At 57.6% G+C, this 15392-nt stretch overlaps 1 protein-coding gene across 1 annotated transcript; it reads left to right on the top strand.

Moving 5' to 3' along the window:
* The first annotated feature begins 36 nt into the window (after nucleotides 1–36).
* Nucleotides 37–11717, top strand: NEFH (neurofilament heavy chain). Its single transcript, XM_050923727.1, has 4 exons — nucleotides 37–855; nucleotides 5372–5571; nucleotides 8276–8400; nucleotides 9588–11717. The coding sequence occupies exons 1-4, from the start codon at nucleotides 51–53 to the stop codon at nucleotides 10975–10977; spliced, it is 2520 nt and encodes an 839-aa protein (XP_050779684.1). The 5' UTR covers nucleotides 37–50; the 3' UTR covers nucleotides 10978–11717.
* The last annotated feature ends 3675 nt before the right edge of the window (nucleotides 11718–15392 follow it).

Here is a 15392-nt window from a genome sequence, read left to right as displayed (position 1 = left end):
AGCGGCGGCTCCCCGCGACTGCCGCAGTCCCGGCCCGCCTCGCCCGCACCATGCTGAGCTACAGCGTAGACGCGCTCTTCGGGGCCAGCCCGCTCCGCAAGGAGAGCGCCCGGAGCGGCTCCCGCTCGCTGGCCTCCAGCGGCTTCCACTCGCAGTCCTGGTCCCGCGGCTCCACCGCCGCCTCCCCGCTCCGGCGCGGCGCGGGCGGCTACAGCCAGCTGGGCTCGTCGGCCGAGAGCCTGGAGTCGCTGAACGGCGAGCTGCGCGCCCGCTCCGAGAAGGAGGTGCTGCAGGCGCTCAACGAGCGCTTCGCCGGCTACATCGACAAGGTGCGGCAGCTGGAGGGGCGCAACCGGCAGCTGGAGGGCGAGGCGGCGGCGCTGCGGCAGCAGCAGGCCGGGCGCTCGGCGCTGGGCGAGCTCTACGAGCGGGAGATCGGTGAGATGCGGGGCGCCGTGGTGCGGCTGGGCAGCGAGAAGGGGCAGCTGCAGCTGGAGCTGGAGCGGCTGGAGGAGGACATCCAGCACCTCCGGCAGCGGCTGGACGACGAGGCCCGGCAGCGGGAGGAGACCGAGGCGGCCGCCCGGGCCCTGGGCCGCTACACGGAGGAGTCGAGCCTGGCCAAGGGCGAGCTGGAGAAGAAGGCGCAGGCGCTGCAGGACGAGGCGCTCTTCCTCCGCCGCACGCACGAGGACGAGGTGAGCGACCTGCTGCTGCAGATCCAGGGCAGCCAGGCCTCGCTCGAGTTCCGCGACACCGCCAAGCCCGACGTCACCTCGGCCCTCAAGGAGATCCGAGCCCAGCTGGAGGGGCACGCGGTGCAGAACTCGCTGCAGTCCGAGGAGTGGTTCCGAGGTGAGGGGCTCGCCCCAGTGCAGGGGGCTGCGGGGAGGGGAGGGGGTTATGGTACCCCCCCACCTCCGTAGCCGGCAAGGAAGAGGGGGCTGGGCAGACCCCACTGCTCTGCGGACAGGGGAGGGGGTTACGATACCCCCCACCCCCATAGCCGGCAGGGAGGAGGGGGCTGGGCAGACCCCATTGCGCTGGGGACAAGGGAGGGGGTTACGGTATCCCTCACCCCCATAGCCGGCAGGGAGGAGGGGGCTGGGCAGACCCTATTGCGCTGCGGACAAGGGAGGGGGTTACGGTATCCCTCGCCCTCATAGCCGGCAGGAAGGAGGGGGCTGGGCAGACCCTATTGCTCTGCGGACAGCGGAGGGGGTTACGGTGTCCCTCACCCCCATAGCCGGCAGGGAGGAGGGGGCTGGGCAGACCCTTTGCGCTGCGGGGAGGTGTTACGGTACCTCCAACCCCCGTAGCTGTCCAGGAAGGAGGAATGTGGGGCCCAGCCCCCCCCCCCCCGTACTGCCTGGAGGGGGACTTGGGGCGGGGGGGGGGGCAGGCAGCTAGTGGGGAGTGCTCTGCAGGGATGGGGTGTTGCGGAACCTCGCCCCGATAGTTTGCAGGAGGCTGGGCACCCCATTCCCTGCAGCAGAGCGCGGAGAGGCCCTGTGTGTGTATGGGGGGCCAGGGGGGCTCTCCCTTGGCCGGGAGGGCCGTGCAGGAGGTGGGAGCAGCCGGCGTCGCAGTCTATGCTGAGTCTGGTCTTTCAGAGCCGCCCGGAACTCCATGGTCTGCCCGGCTTGTCCCGCGGGGGCTTCGCTCTCCTCCCACAGCCCCACCCCAGGGATGCTGCAAACAGCTAAGCCGGCTGCTTGGACTGCGACATGTGGCGAGGAGTCAGCCATGGCACCGCACCCCGGTTGGCTCCTGGAGCCGCTGGGCCGCTAGACCGGCCCCAGCTCCCGGGAGGGGTCCAATGCCGGGAGTAAGGACGGCACGCGCCGACCCTGCACGGACCATCTGGTCCCGTCCACACACACACACAAACACCGCCGCCTTTTGCAGCGGAGCCTTCCTGACTCGTCACTGGCCTGAGGCCAATGGCTGTTCCCCAGGCCCAGCTCCCCAAAGACCAGCTCTGCAGTCTGCAGACCCCCATTTCACACTCTCTAGTCCCCCCCACACACACCAAGCACTCCCCGGTGGCGCTGCAGGGGGCCGAGGTTCCCGAGGATCAGGCCACAACAACCCAAACTCCTACAAGGTGAGTCAACAACCCAGCAAGGCTAAGACCCACCCAGCGCCTCGGGAAGGGCTGGGCTGGAGCTGCGCAATCAGCCGCCCGGCACTGGCCATGCGGACCTGGGACGCTGGAGCTGCCGACCTGCCTGGCTCCCCACGCCCCCGTCAGCTCTGCACCGAGGAGAGGGGGTTAGCGCGCCCGTGCCGCTCCCTGGACGGAGCGCTGCTCCAGGGCCGGATGCAGGAACCGGCGCGTGGAGAACGGGGCGGGCGCGGTGGCGTTGTGCCCTTGGGCTCCCAAAGCCAGGCCCTGCTTTGCGGGGTGGGTAGCTCCCGCCCCGCTGGTCAGATCACCCCGGGCTGGGGCAGGCGGGGCTCTGGCGGCTGCGGAGCCGAGCTGCGCTCCTGTCGCTATTGGAGTCGATGGAAAGCGCCGCTGGGCGGGCACGGCGCGGATCAGCACCCTGGACAGCGTCTCGGCCGCCGGGGAGCCCCGGCCCGGGCTGCCGGGAGACCAGACAGCTTGGGGGGCCTCGGCCCCGGGGCTGCTGCTTCCGCGCAGCAGTCCAGACAGCTCCGGCGGAGCCGGGACGGGGTAGCCCTGCCCCTGCCCCCGGGCTGTAACGCAGCGCTGCCCGCCCCGAGAGAGGAGCAGCTGCAGGCCCGGGCCCGGCCCCCTGCAGTCCGGCCCCGCAGTCGGTGCCCAGGAACTAGCCGAAAGCTGGTCCGAGCTCTGCCTGGGCTGGACCATCGCCCAGGCTCTCCTAGCCCGTCTGCCCGGGCTCCTGCAGCCCCGGCACCGCCTCGCTGTCTCCGGAGGGGATGGGGCCGCCAGGCTCCCCGCCGCGGATACTCTTGCAGAGCCCGGCTAGGCACCGGCAGGGCTTGGACACGTACAGCCTGGTGCGCAGCGCGGTACAGCCACGGGGCCGCAGTCTGAGCCGACAGAGCCACACGAGGGGTGGTACCCGGGCAGAGCAGTGCTGCTCTCCCGATGGCAGAGCCCTGTTAGTCTGACTCCAGCCAGCGGCCAGGGCATGTCCCTTCCCAGCTCCGGGCATGGCCCTGTACATGGGGCACGGGGAAGGGATTTCATTCTGCTACCCCACTCTGGAGCCCCTGTGTCACGATCATCATCTCTTCCCACCAGACGTGGGCTGGGTGCAGCTTCCTTCAGACCCCTGCCCCTCCTGAGTGCCAGGAGATTGCAACAGACTGACCTGACCTCCCCCAACCCTCTGACCCAGACTAGGGGGAGCCTTGTGCAGCCCTCCTGGCCTTTGCCAGGCAGCAGCACCACTGGAGTCAGACTCAGCTACCCTGTCATGGCTGCCCCTTACCCCACTGTTCGGCCTGCTAGCTCACACTGGTGGAGTTTAACCTGCCAGGGCGGATCTGCCAGCCAGAGTGCACACCTTTTACTTTCTGATGCTATTAGGGAGGGGTTGCCTCTGGGGAATTTGCTGCCCCACTGCATCAACATCCTTCTTGGAAGGTCCTTGTAATGAAGAGGACCCACCAGCTACCTGGAACAGCAGAAAACTGCCCCTGAAAACATGCTGTGTCATTGCAGCATTTTTCTTCTGTGACAGCCTGGGATTGCACGTCAGCTGAGGGTGATTCTTCTGCAGAAGAGAAGGGTGAGAGGGGATTTGATAGCAGCTTTCAACTACCCAAAGAGCAGGGTCCAAAGAGGATTGAGCTCAGCTGTTCTCAGTGGTGGCAGATGACAGAAAAAGGAGTAATGGTCTCAAGTTGCAGTGGGGGAGGTCTAGGTTGGATATTAGGAAAAACTTTTTCACTAGTAGGGTGGTAAAGCACCGGAATGGGTTACCTAGAGAGGTTGTGGAATCTCCATCCTTAGAGGTTTTAAGGCCCGGCTTGACAAAGCCCTGGCTGGGATGATTTTGTTGGGGATTGGTCCTGCTTTGAGCAGGGGCGTTGGACTAGATACCTCCTGAGGTCCCTTCCGACCCTGATATTCTATGACTCATGCTGGCTTTCCTCACCTGTTTTGCAAAATTGTGGTGCAGGGTAAGATGGAAAAGTTTCCAAGAAGAATGTTAATAGGGCTAATCCAGTTCTGAGATCTTCAGCCCCGTGATTCCTCTCAGGAAGGTTCTCCATGGCCTTTTGGTTAATTTCAAGTACAATAGTCACTTAACATGTGAAGGAGAAGGACTGTAACTTGTGCTTTCAGGGAGATGGATTTTCTGATTAAACTGGTCTCTTCCATCTTCTGTGACAATGGGGCTCTTGCAGCTTTCTAAAGCAGTCAGTTTTGTGACAATGTTGCAAGAGAAAGGAATGGATTGAATGTTAGGTTTGCACTGGTAGGGTGACACCCCCAGGCTGGCCTGAGGGTCCTCCCTCTGTGCAGGGCTGGCCCAAGCCCTCTTTGCCTCCCACTGGCATGGGGCCAGGCTGAGGTCCCTCTCACCCTGGAGATGCCCCACCCCACTGCACCCCTGCATGTGGGGCTGCCCAAGCCTTCCCTGCCTCCAGCCTGTGCTGGCCAGCCTGAGGTCCCCCTCCTCAATGGTGCCTGCAGCTGACCCGAGCCCCCTGCTGCCTACCTGAGACCCCCCTCCCCTCTGCACAGGGGGCTGGCCCTCTGAACCCCCACCACCGCTGCCTGTGCATGGGGCCACCTGAGGCCCCCCTCTTTCCCCTGCATGTGGGGCAGGCTGGCTGGCATGAGCTACTCTTCCTAGCCCTCCCTACAGCACTGGTCTGGCATTGCCGCTTGCCCCCCTGCATGCTCCTCCATGTCCCGCTAGTGGTGCCACCCTACTTTTTGACAAAGCTGATGATCAGTTGGCAAAAGCAAACTGGACAAATGCCCAGTTTTGTCAAAAAAAAGTTGGGACAGTGGGGACAGGGCATAAAAAGGGACTGTCCTGGCCAAAATGGGATTTATGGTCATCCTATGCATTGGAGAATTTCTTTGCATCATGGGTAACTACCTCAGCAGATTGCCCTCTTCTGACAGCCTTAGCTTCTCCTAGTCTTTCAGGGACGAGGACACAGCTCTTTGCAATGAAAAGAAGCATTGCACAAAATAAATTAGTGCTGGGTACGTGAGCAAATTCAGGGCTGCAGGAGGTTTCTGCAGGATACCTCCTCCCTCTGAGAACCTCAGCTGGGAGGGAGGTGGGACCAAATGGCTGGCACTCTGACACTAAGTGAAGGGTGCCGTAGAAGAACGTAGGATTTATCTAATCAAGGAGGAGATTCTCTCTCTTCTTTCCTCTCTCCAGCTCTCTCTTTCCATCTACCACTGTAGTGAGGCTGGACAAGTTGTCAGAAGCTGCCAAGGTGAACACGGATGCAATCCGCTCTGCTCAGGAGGAGATTTCGGAATACCGCCGGCAGCTCCAGTCCAAGGTCACCGAATTTGAAGCCCTCAAGGGGACCAAGGAATCCTTAGAAAGGCAGAGAGCGGACATAGAAGACCGTCATCATGCTAATGTCTTGTCCTATCAGGTAACATGCAGCAGAGGACATAGAATCTCAGGGCTGGAAAGGACCTCAGGAGGTATCTAGTCCAACCCCCCTGCTCAAAGCAGGGCCAATCCCCAAGTAAATCTTCCCAGCCAGGGCTTTGTCAAGCCAGGCCTTAAAAACCTCTAAGGAAGGAGATTCCACCACCTCCCTAGGGAACCCATTCCAGTGCTTCACCACCTTCCTAGTGAAAAAGTGTTTCCTAATATCCAACCTAAACCTCCCTCACTGCAACTTGAGACCATTACTCCTTGTTCTGTCAAAGGAGTAAGACATCACCCAGCTGCCGTGTCTCATGGCAGCCAAGGCCTGTATAACCCTGTCCCCAGAAGTGCCGGGGGCGGGAAGTGGCACAGCTAAAGGAGTAGGGCATGGCAGCCAGGGCTGGCTCTGGCTTTTTTGCCGCCCCAAGCAAAAAAGAAAGGGGGTGGGGCCACTGGAGCAGCAAAGCAGGGGGAAAAAAACAGCACGGCTGGAGCGGCAAAGCGGGGGGTGGGGGAACACGGCGCGGCTGGAGCGGCAAAACGGGGGTGGGGGAACACGGCGCGGCTGGAGCTGCAAAGCGGGGGGTGGGGGAACACGGCACGGCTGGAGCTGCAAAGCGGGGGGTGGGGGAACACGGCACGGCTGGAGCGGCAAAACGGGGGGTGGGGGAACAACACAAAAACGGTGCGGCTGGAGCTGCAAAGCGGGGGTGGGGGAACACGGCGCGGCTGGAGCTGCAAAGCGGGGGGTGCGGGAACACGGCGCGGCTGGAGCGGCAAAGTGGGGAGGCAGAGGGAGAAATAACGGTGCGGCCGGCAAAGCAAGGGAAAAACAAAACAAAAAAGCCCCACAGGGCGGCTGGAGCCAGGGGACTCCCTGTGCTGCAGAGTGCGCGCCCGATCTAGTGAGGGGAAGGGGAGGGAGCGGGGGGAGAGAGAAGGGGGGCGGCCAGCGCTTCAGCGGGGCACTCACCACGCGGCCCCGACCGCCACGCCGCCTGGTGGGAGGGCTCCGCTCTGCTCCGGTCTGCGGGGAGGGAAGGATGCGGGCTGGCCTGCCGAGTTTGCTGCAGGGCGCTCCCCTCCTCTGCCTGCCGCCCCCTACAGGGCGGCTGGAGCAGCAAACAAAAACAAAACAAAACAAAAGCGCGGCCCTACCGCCCTAGGTTTGGGCGGAAGCTGCCCCATAGAATCTGCCCCCCCAAGCACGAGCTTGCTCAGCTGGTGCCTGGAGCCGGCCCTGATGGCAGCCTAGCTGTAGCTTCCAGGCTTTGAGCAGAGTCACGTGCACTGGGTAGACTCCAACCCCACCCCTTTCCTGGGACTTGGCTTTGCTGGTACTTCAACCACCACCAAAGTGTAAACTTCAGCTTAAGCTTTCTCCCCAGGCTTGGCTTTTCTAGGATTTCCCCTGCAGAACAGCCTCTGTCGCAGTCTCTGCCTCCTCCTGCCTCAGAGAGACACTCCAGACGATCTTAGGTTTTGACCAGTCTGATCTACCCCCAGAGCGACTGATCAAACAATCCCTCTGCATCCCTAAACAGGATTTAAGCACCTGATGGTGGAATGGCTCAAGGGAGGAGCCCTGAATCACCAGCTGTGTCCTAGAATATGCCCTGCCATTGCACTCACTAAGAATGAGAACAGGCTGTCGTGGCTTGGGGAATTTAGGACCTTGCTGTGATCTACTGGGGATAGTTGCACCTCAAGTTATCACCAAAGGGGAACTGCTTCTCTGTGGGAGGTGGGGAGACTCAGTCACCACTCGCTGGTGAGATGGGATATGACTCCTGATGTTTTCATTAGACTATCACCATGTGGGGGAGATGGGGTGGATAGTTCTCTCTAAACAGGCTGTGAAGGGCCATGCATTCACAGAGGCCTGGAGAGGAGAGAGGTAGGGGGTGGGAGGGGAGCAATTTGGGGCATGCAGGGCTGCTGCAGGGAGTGGCACCTCTCCCCCAGAGCTGCTGCCCACAGGGAGAGAGGGCTGGGGGGGAGTCCTCTCTCCCTGCCACAGCCTGAGGCAGCCTGAACCCAAAACCCTTCATCCCTGGCCCCATCCCAGAGCCTGCACCCCCAGCCAGAGCCCTCACCCACTGCACACCAATCCTCTTCCTAGGCCTGAGCCCCCTCCCGCATCCTGAACCCTTCATTACAGCTCCACCCCAGAGCCTTCATCCCCCACTGGAACCCTCATCCCCCCCGGGCTCCAATCCTCTGCCCTACCCTGAGCCCCCTCTTGCCCTCTGAACCCCTCATCTCTGGCCCCATCCCAGAGCCCACACCTTCAGCCCTCACTCCTCTGCACTCCAACCCTCTGCCCCAGCCCTGAGCCCCCTCCAACACTTTGAACCCTTTGGCCCCACCCTGCCATACATCATCCCTTTACTGGTGCACATAACACAATTCATTCTGCACAATGGATGTAAAAAATTAGAGAGAACAGTCCCTGGCTAATCTGAAGATAACTGTGACATATCTGAGTGCAGGGGTTACCCAGGCGAGAATGAGCCCAGTGAATTGTTCATCCACATCTAGCTAGCACTGCAGTATCTGAAGGCAGTGAGAGATGAACACTGGACGCCATGGTGTCCCAAGGTGCACAGTGGCAGGTCAGTCACCGCTTTGCTTGTGAAAAGTGGAAATCGGGAACTGGGGCAGTCAGCCTGGAACACAGCCCCAATTGTCTTTCTGCCCAGGAAACCATCCAGCAGCTGGACAACGAGCTGAGGAACACCAAGTGGGAGATGGCAGCCCAGCTCCGCGAGTACCAGGACCTGCTGAATGTCAAGATGGCCCTGGATATAGAAATTGCTGCTTACAGGTACAGAGCCACAAGCAGGGGTAGAGGTGAGCTCATGGAGGCAGCTCTCAGCAAGTTCCTTAGAACTACCCAAAGCTAAGCGTACACAATAGACACCAGCACTGGGGGCTTTTCACTAATCAGTATCATCACCCCCACTTCCTTTCACAGGCCACCCTAAGTCATTTAACAGCCTCTCCTGGGCAGTTCTGCCAAGCTACCATCTTCATCTCACTGAGACTCTATCTCCACTGGAGCTGGAACTCCCAGCTCAAGAAGACAGACATGTGCAAGCTTTGCTTCAACTAGTGCTCGAAAAAGAGCAGAGAGGCTCTGGTGACGCAGGTAGCTTGCTGCCGGGATCTCCGATTGGGGTTGTATTTGGACGACTAGCTCAAGCCCTTGCCTGTGCCACTGCAGCCATTCTGCTGTTTTAGCTTGCTAGCATGAGCACAGTTAGTATATATGATATCTACCCAGGGGCAACTCTAGGTATTTTGCCGCCCCAAGCACGGCAGGCAGGCTGCCTTTGGCGGCTTGCCTGCGGGAGGTCCCTGGTCCCACAGATTTGGCGACATGCCTGCGGGAGGTCCGCCGAAGCCACGGGACCAGCGGACCCTCCGCAGGCATGCTGCCGAAGGCAACCTGCCTGCCACCCTCACAGCGACCAGCAGAGTGCCTCTCGTGGCTTGCCGCTCCAGACATACGCTTGGCGTGCTGGTGCCTGGAGCCGCCCCTGTGTCTACCCGAAATCGGAATTACACCTCCCAGCTGCAGTGTAGACATAGACTTGGGTACACAGATGGACCTACCCTAAGGCAGGAGGGGAACCAATATCTTAAATATCAAGCTGCTCAGGCCCCCAGGTTGTGCATCCCCAGCTACAGTGTACACATGGAGGCAAGGGGTTGAAATCTTACTGCAGGCTCGTATGCACAGCAAGCTGGTTTCTCCAGTGCCACTGGGGAAAATACACCCCCTCTCCAAGGAGCTGGAGGGTGAATGTCAAACTAAAACCAGAACCCCAAGGGAGTCCTTAGGGCCTGATGCAAAACCCATTGTGCTTGACTGAAAGACTCCCATTGAGTTCAGTGGGCTTGGGTCAGACCCAGGGGTTCACAAAAGCAAAGTTAAGATTTACCAGTAACATTTTCAGAGCTGCCAAGTGGACTCTGACTTCCGTTCTCTGTCTCTCTCACTCACAACAGAAAGCTGTTGGAAGGAGAGGAATGTCGCATCGGGTTTGGACTCGGACCTTTCCCCTTCCCCGAGACACCCCCTAAACTCCCCAGCATTTCCACCCACGTAAAGGTGAAACGTGAGGAGAAAGTCAAAGTGGTGGAGAAGCCTGATAAGGAAACTGTGATTGTGGAGAAGCGGACAGAGGAAATCCAGGTGACTGAAGAGGTAACGGAGGAAGAGGAGGCCGAGAAGAAAGAGGAAGCTGGAGAGGAGGGTGAGGAAGAAGCTGAGGCAAAGGAGAAAGAGAAGGAAGAACCCAAGGAAGAAGTGGAAGGTGAAGAAGAAAAGCCCAAGTCCCCAGAAAAGGAGGAGGCAAAGTCTCCAAAGAAGGCCAGGTCCCCAACCAAGGAGGAAGCCAAATCCCCAGAAGCCAAATCTCCAGAGAAGCCTGCATCCCCCACCAAGGAGGAAGCCAAATCCCCAGAAGCCAAGTCTCCAGAGAAGCCTGCATCCCCCACCAAGGAGGAAGCCAAATCCCCAGAAGCCAAATCTCCAGAGAAGCCTGCATCCCCCACCAAGGAGGAAGCCAAGTCCCCAGAAGCCAAGTCACCAGAGAAGGTCAAGCCTCCTGTGAAGGGCGAGGCCAAGCCTCCAGAGAAAGAAGCCACCCCCCAAAAAGAATTGGTCAAATCACCCCAGAAAGAAACCAAGGTGCCTGTAAAAGAAGAGACGCCGAAAGAGAAAGAGGAGAAAGCCCCAGCCAAACCTAAAGTGGAGGAGAAGGAAGACAGCAAGAAAGAGGAGGGGCCGAAAAAGGAAATCCCAGCCAAGGAGATTCACAAACCTGAGCCTAAGGTAGAAGAGAAGAAAGAGGAGGAGAAGCCCAAAGAAGATGACAAGAAAAAAGCTGCTGAGCCTGAGCCCCCTGCCCCCGAGGAGAAGAAAAAGGAAGCTGTAAAGGCTGAAGAGAAAGAGAAGGAGCCTGCCAAACCAGCACCAAAACCCAAAGAAGAGAAGATGGAGGAGAAAGCTGCAAAGCAGAAGCCTGAGCCTAAACCTCAGGAAAAGGAAGCCAAGGCCAAGGAGCCCAGCAAACCAGCAGAGAAGGAGCCTGAGAAACCAAAGGCTGAAGAAAAGAAGGAAGAACCTAAAAAGGAGAAGGCTGAGCCCAAAACGGATCAAGAGGAGAAACCCAAAGCTGAAGCTAAACCCAAAGAAGAGTCAGAGGCTGCCAAGACAGAACCCAGCAAAGACACCAAGGAGACCCCCAAGGCAGAAGCACCCAAAGACGCGCCAAAGGCTACCAAGCCCAAGGCAGAGAAAGTGGAGAAGTCCTCCAGCACAGACCCAAAAGAGGGCAAACCCACAGGGAAAGCTGCTGCTGCCGATGACAAAGGTGAAAAGAACGAGAAGTGAAGAGCGGAGGCTGGGACGTGCGAGGAGATGGGCCACCAAAGAGAACTCGGAGGCTCTCCCTGCCAGGTGGTCAGTTATATTTTTGTTTTCACAAGGGGAGATTTTGCTTAGATGGTGGGTGCCCTCCTGCCTCTGAGCTGGAGCTCACGTTAGCAATATGTTTATGTGCAAGAAATCAAAACCCAGTACCCGAGCCTCCACCAATGTTGTTATGTTATGATAGCTTCAATAGCAGAATGTGATACATGCAGAATGCCACATTTAAACACTTGAATTATAAAAAAACCCTGCCCCTTTTCCAAATAAGTGCATTTATTTACTATATGTGCAATAGATGGACAAATGCAATAAAGAATGTAACAGTTAGAGCTCTGTTACACTGCGGAGAAGTACAATAAGGTAGGAAACTCAGAGTTGTCAATGCCTTTTCATTTTACAAATGGAAATTATTGAAATCCTCCTTTTGTAGATGGCACTATCTGTGGTTGACTTAAAGGGAAGCAGGATAGACACTAACTGCATGCATCCGACGAAGTGGGTATTCACCCATGAAAGCTCATGCTCCAATACGTCTGTTAGTCTATAAGGTGCCACAGGATTCTTTGCTGCTTTTACAGATCCAGACTAACACGGCTACCCCTCTGATACTAGTTGCAGAAACACACAAAGAAATAAGAAGTGCACTATACAAACTCAAGTCCACTTTCAATTGCTTCTGTGCAATAAGAAATAAAATGCTTACAGACTAACTACTCTGTCTCCTCTCTGCCAGTTCCTTCCCTAGGAGAACAGGACCACAGTTCACCACTGTAGAAAGGATTTGGTACAAACAGCTGTGGTTCCCATTCAGTCACCCTTAGACATTGGTCCTTATGACAGGACTTGGACCCAGATGCTCAAAGGAATTTAAGCTCCTAACTTCCGTTGGAATCAATGGGAGTTAGGCACCTGTGAGACTCTAGGCCTTGGTCTCTAAAGAAGGAGGTTCTGCTGTTGCATTAAAGGCTGGCCATGAAAAACAGATGGGATAGATCTGTTCCCTTCCGCAGTGCGGTCCAGTGCTCTTAAGCATTCACCAGTAGTATTAGCAATGGTTTGGGGGTCTGTGGCTCTGGCAAGCCCTCCTTTAGAGTTTGGGGAGCCCAACTTGCATAGACTGTGGAGAGGGGGAGAGGTAATGGATTCAGTCTGTGCCCCAGGCCACTGGCACTGGAGAAGGTGCCCCGGCAAGGCAGCCAGCTGTGTGAGGGGAGTGCCTGCAGGAGCCTACACAGCTCCACAAACCATGGGTTCAAAGCTACCAGCAGGAGAGAGGAAACTAACTGAAGAGGTTCAAAAGGACAAGCCAGAACTGCTGCTGTGGGACTGTGTGCAGGACTCAGAGATATGGCTTATGCATGCATAACCGCAGCATGGGCAGGGGCTGCTGTGGCAACAGGGATGTGTTCCAGCAGCAAGGAGAGAGAGGGGTTTTTAATAGTGTGAATCCCAGGTCTCTCCAGAGACTGGTTTATTACAACATCAACACAGTCCCACACTGCAATGCAGAGCTGGCTGCCTGGCCCCTGTTCTTCCCTGCCCAGAGGAGATGTGGGAGAGCAGAACAGAGAGAGGGACCAGCAAAGGCCAGGAGCAAGAGGATATGGGATGAACTCAGGAAATGCTGCTTATGTGTGCAGGGGTAGGAATCCTGTGCCATCTGCTGCACAGGCCAGCTTGGAGTGGATCAGAGAGAAGCTGGTGCTGCTGTTTTTGCAGAGGAGGCACCAGAGAACTGGGGACCTGGAATGCTAGGCATGATGGGGTGAAATGGAGGGGCTAAACCTCACAGAGACCCTGGGAACTCATTGCCCCTCTGCAGGTCACCAGCTGCCTCAGTGAGAGGGGAGTTAGTCCCTGAGGGATTAATAAGACCCTCCTTACAGGCAACCCACAGGGAGGGCCATTCTCCCCTCCCTCCCCAAGGTCTGGTGGGGCCCACTGTACAGAGCAGCACTGCACATTAGCACCATGCCCCACTAAAGATCTCAAAGCACTTTCCAAAGGTTGGTCAGCACCATTAAACCCTCTTCCTCTGTGCATTTTATGTATGGGGAAACCAAGGCACAGAACAATAAAATCACTTGGAATCACAGAATATTAGGTTGGAAGGGATCTCAGGAGGCCATCTAGTCCAACCCGCTGCTCAAAGCAGGACCAATCCCCAGATTTTTACCCCAGTTCCCCAAATGGCCCCCTCAAAGATTGAATTCACAACTGTAGGTTTAGCAGACCAATGCTCAGACCACTGAGCTAGCCCTCCCCCCACTTGCTCAATGTCTCACTTGGCAGTGTGAGGAACAAAACCCAGGACTCCTGACTCTCAGTTCTATAGTCTGACCCCAGACCCCGATCTGCTGCCACCTGTGCATCTCACAATAGGAGTCCTTGCACGTCTCATAAACCAGCAGTGAACCCCCAACGCCCGTATGGTGGCAGTAACACAAGCACTTTGTTATTAAATGAAAGGGTGCAGGACAGAACTGAGAGCAAGCTGACATAACCAGAATAGGCAGAATCCTGGAGTCATGACCTCAGATTACAAGGTGGCGAGCCAGCCTGGAGCGACAGCTCCACCCACACAGGACAGGTGATGAAAACCTGGAGGTGCTGGTGATAGATGGCAGTGATCAATTTCTGAGGTGCTCTGTTCCCTATAGCCCAACTCTTCTTCCCAGGGCAGCACTGTGGCCAGGTGGTGAGAGTTTGCCAGGTGACAGCTTGTCCCTGACGAGGTTAAATGCCTCACCTAATTTTAAGTGGACTGAGGTGGTGCCAAGCCTTGGCAGCTCTTGATGGGTTCAGGCCATCGATCTGGAAAATCAGCCACTTTCCGGAACCCATTCCCAAGGCTGGGGCTGGGCTTGCAGAGGACTCGCTCCCCACCCTATCCCAGGCACAGGTCAGATGGGCAGTGCTCAATTTGTAATGAAAGAGGTGACAGGGCTCAAGCAATTTTTTACATTCATGCACCAAGCCTGTGGGTGCTGGGGCTCTGCCCTGGCAAGCCCAGGCACCAGTTAAGCTCTGCCGAAGGGGTGACCTCACCCGCTAAGCTCCAGGGGAGCAGTCAGCCATCCAGGCTCTGAGCTGCAGCCATACCGTGCTGTGGCTCAGAAGCCCAGAGACAGCGGGGTAGCAGCCAGCTTGTGTTTCTGCTGCAGGCCGGATCATCAGCAGGAATGCCAAGGTGAGAGAAGCTGTCGCCCCTTTGCTTATGAGAGCATTGGCTGATAGGTCAGAGCCTGGCAGAGTGAGCTGGGGCTGCTGCGGAGTTCGCGCTACAGGAGACAATCGCATCTCTTGGGAAAGACAGAGACTATATGCCTGACCCAAGGTGCAAGCTACCCTGTCCCTGCCCACCAGGCTCCTGCTGCCCCCATTCTCTTGGAGGGACCCCTCTTTCCATTGTACAACCCTATGGTCTCTCAGGCCTTGCTCCTCCTGGTCCCAGGGGACAGGCTGCCTCTCTCAGCCTCACTTGGGGCCGGAGTGCCCCCTCCTGCAGGCACACCCAGGGGACAGCACTTGGGGGGAGGAACTCTCCATGGGGTCCTCACAGCAGGGAGAGCTGTGGCTGTGGCTGGGAAGGCTGTGAGCATCGGGCCAGCTCCCCCAAGCCCATGGATCCCATAGAGTCAGACCGACCCCACAGAGCATCCCCAGTGCTGCGGTGACTAGCCACCGTGGGCTGGAGGGAAGCACAATGCGTGGCTGCTGGCAGAAGGAGCAGCGAGCAGCAGGGGGTGGTGAGGTCAGGTACTACGCCCAGGCTCACAGAACTGAGCTGAGGCCAAGCCTTTTGTTTCCTCCTCCCGTGTGTAGTCTGTTCATTTCCAGCCCCTTTGCAGCTGAGCCCTAAGGGGTGAAGGAACATGCTGACAGACACACTATATTTTCTTCTGCCCAGTCCCCATGGCCATTCTCCCACCTTTAGCTCATAGACAGTGGCAGGAAAGGCCAAAGAAATACTTTTTTTGCCCCCTTGCACTCACTGTTAAGAACAGCCCTTGTGATGTGTGATCAGGGAGAGGTCTGGGACTGGCATCGTCACGTCACCATGCTAACAGGCTGATGTCCTCCTGTGACCACAGCATCGCTACCAGAGGTGCTATTAGCACCCAGCATCCTGGGTAGCCCCAGCAGATCAGATCCTGGCTGTCCTATGTTTGCAGAAGAGCAACACTTCCCTGTCAAATCAGCCCAACCTCCTGGCCAGGGCCCTGGGTTGGCTGGTTGGTGACCAAGCTGAGCACTGGCAGCTCCCATTGACTTTATCTGCAGACCGGCTGCTCAACAGCTCTGAAAATCAGGCTCAGAGCTCTTTCCTCTCCCAGACTGCGATGCCAGTTTGGATCTGCCTGTCCAAGAACACC

This window comes from Gopherus flavomarginatus, chromosome 15 (assembly GCF_025201925.1).
Source record: "Gopherus flavomarginatus isolate rGopFla2 chromosome 15, rGopFla2.mat.asm, whole genome shotgun sequence".
NCBI lineage: Eukaryota > Metazoa > Chordata > Testudines > Testudinidae > Gopherus > Gopherus flavomarginatus.
Note: the sequence above shows the minus strand (reverse complement) of the source record. Positions and strands in the feature narration are given on the sequence as shown.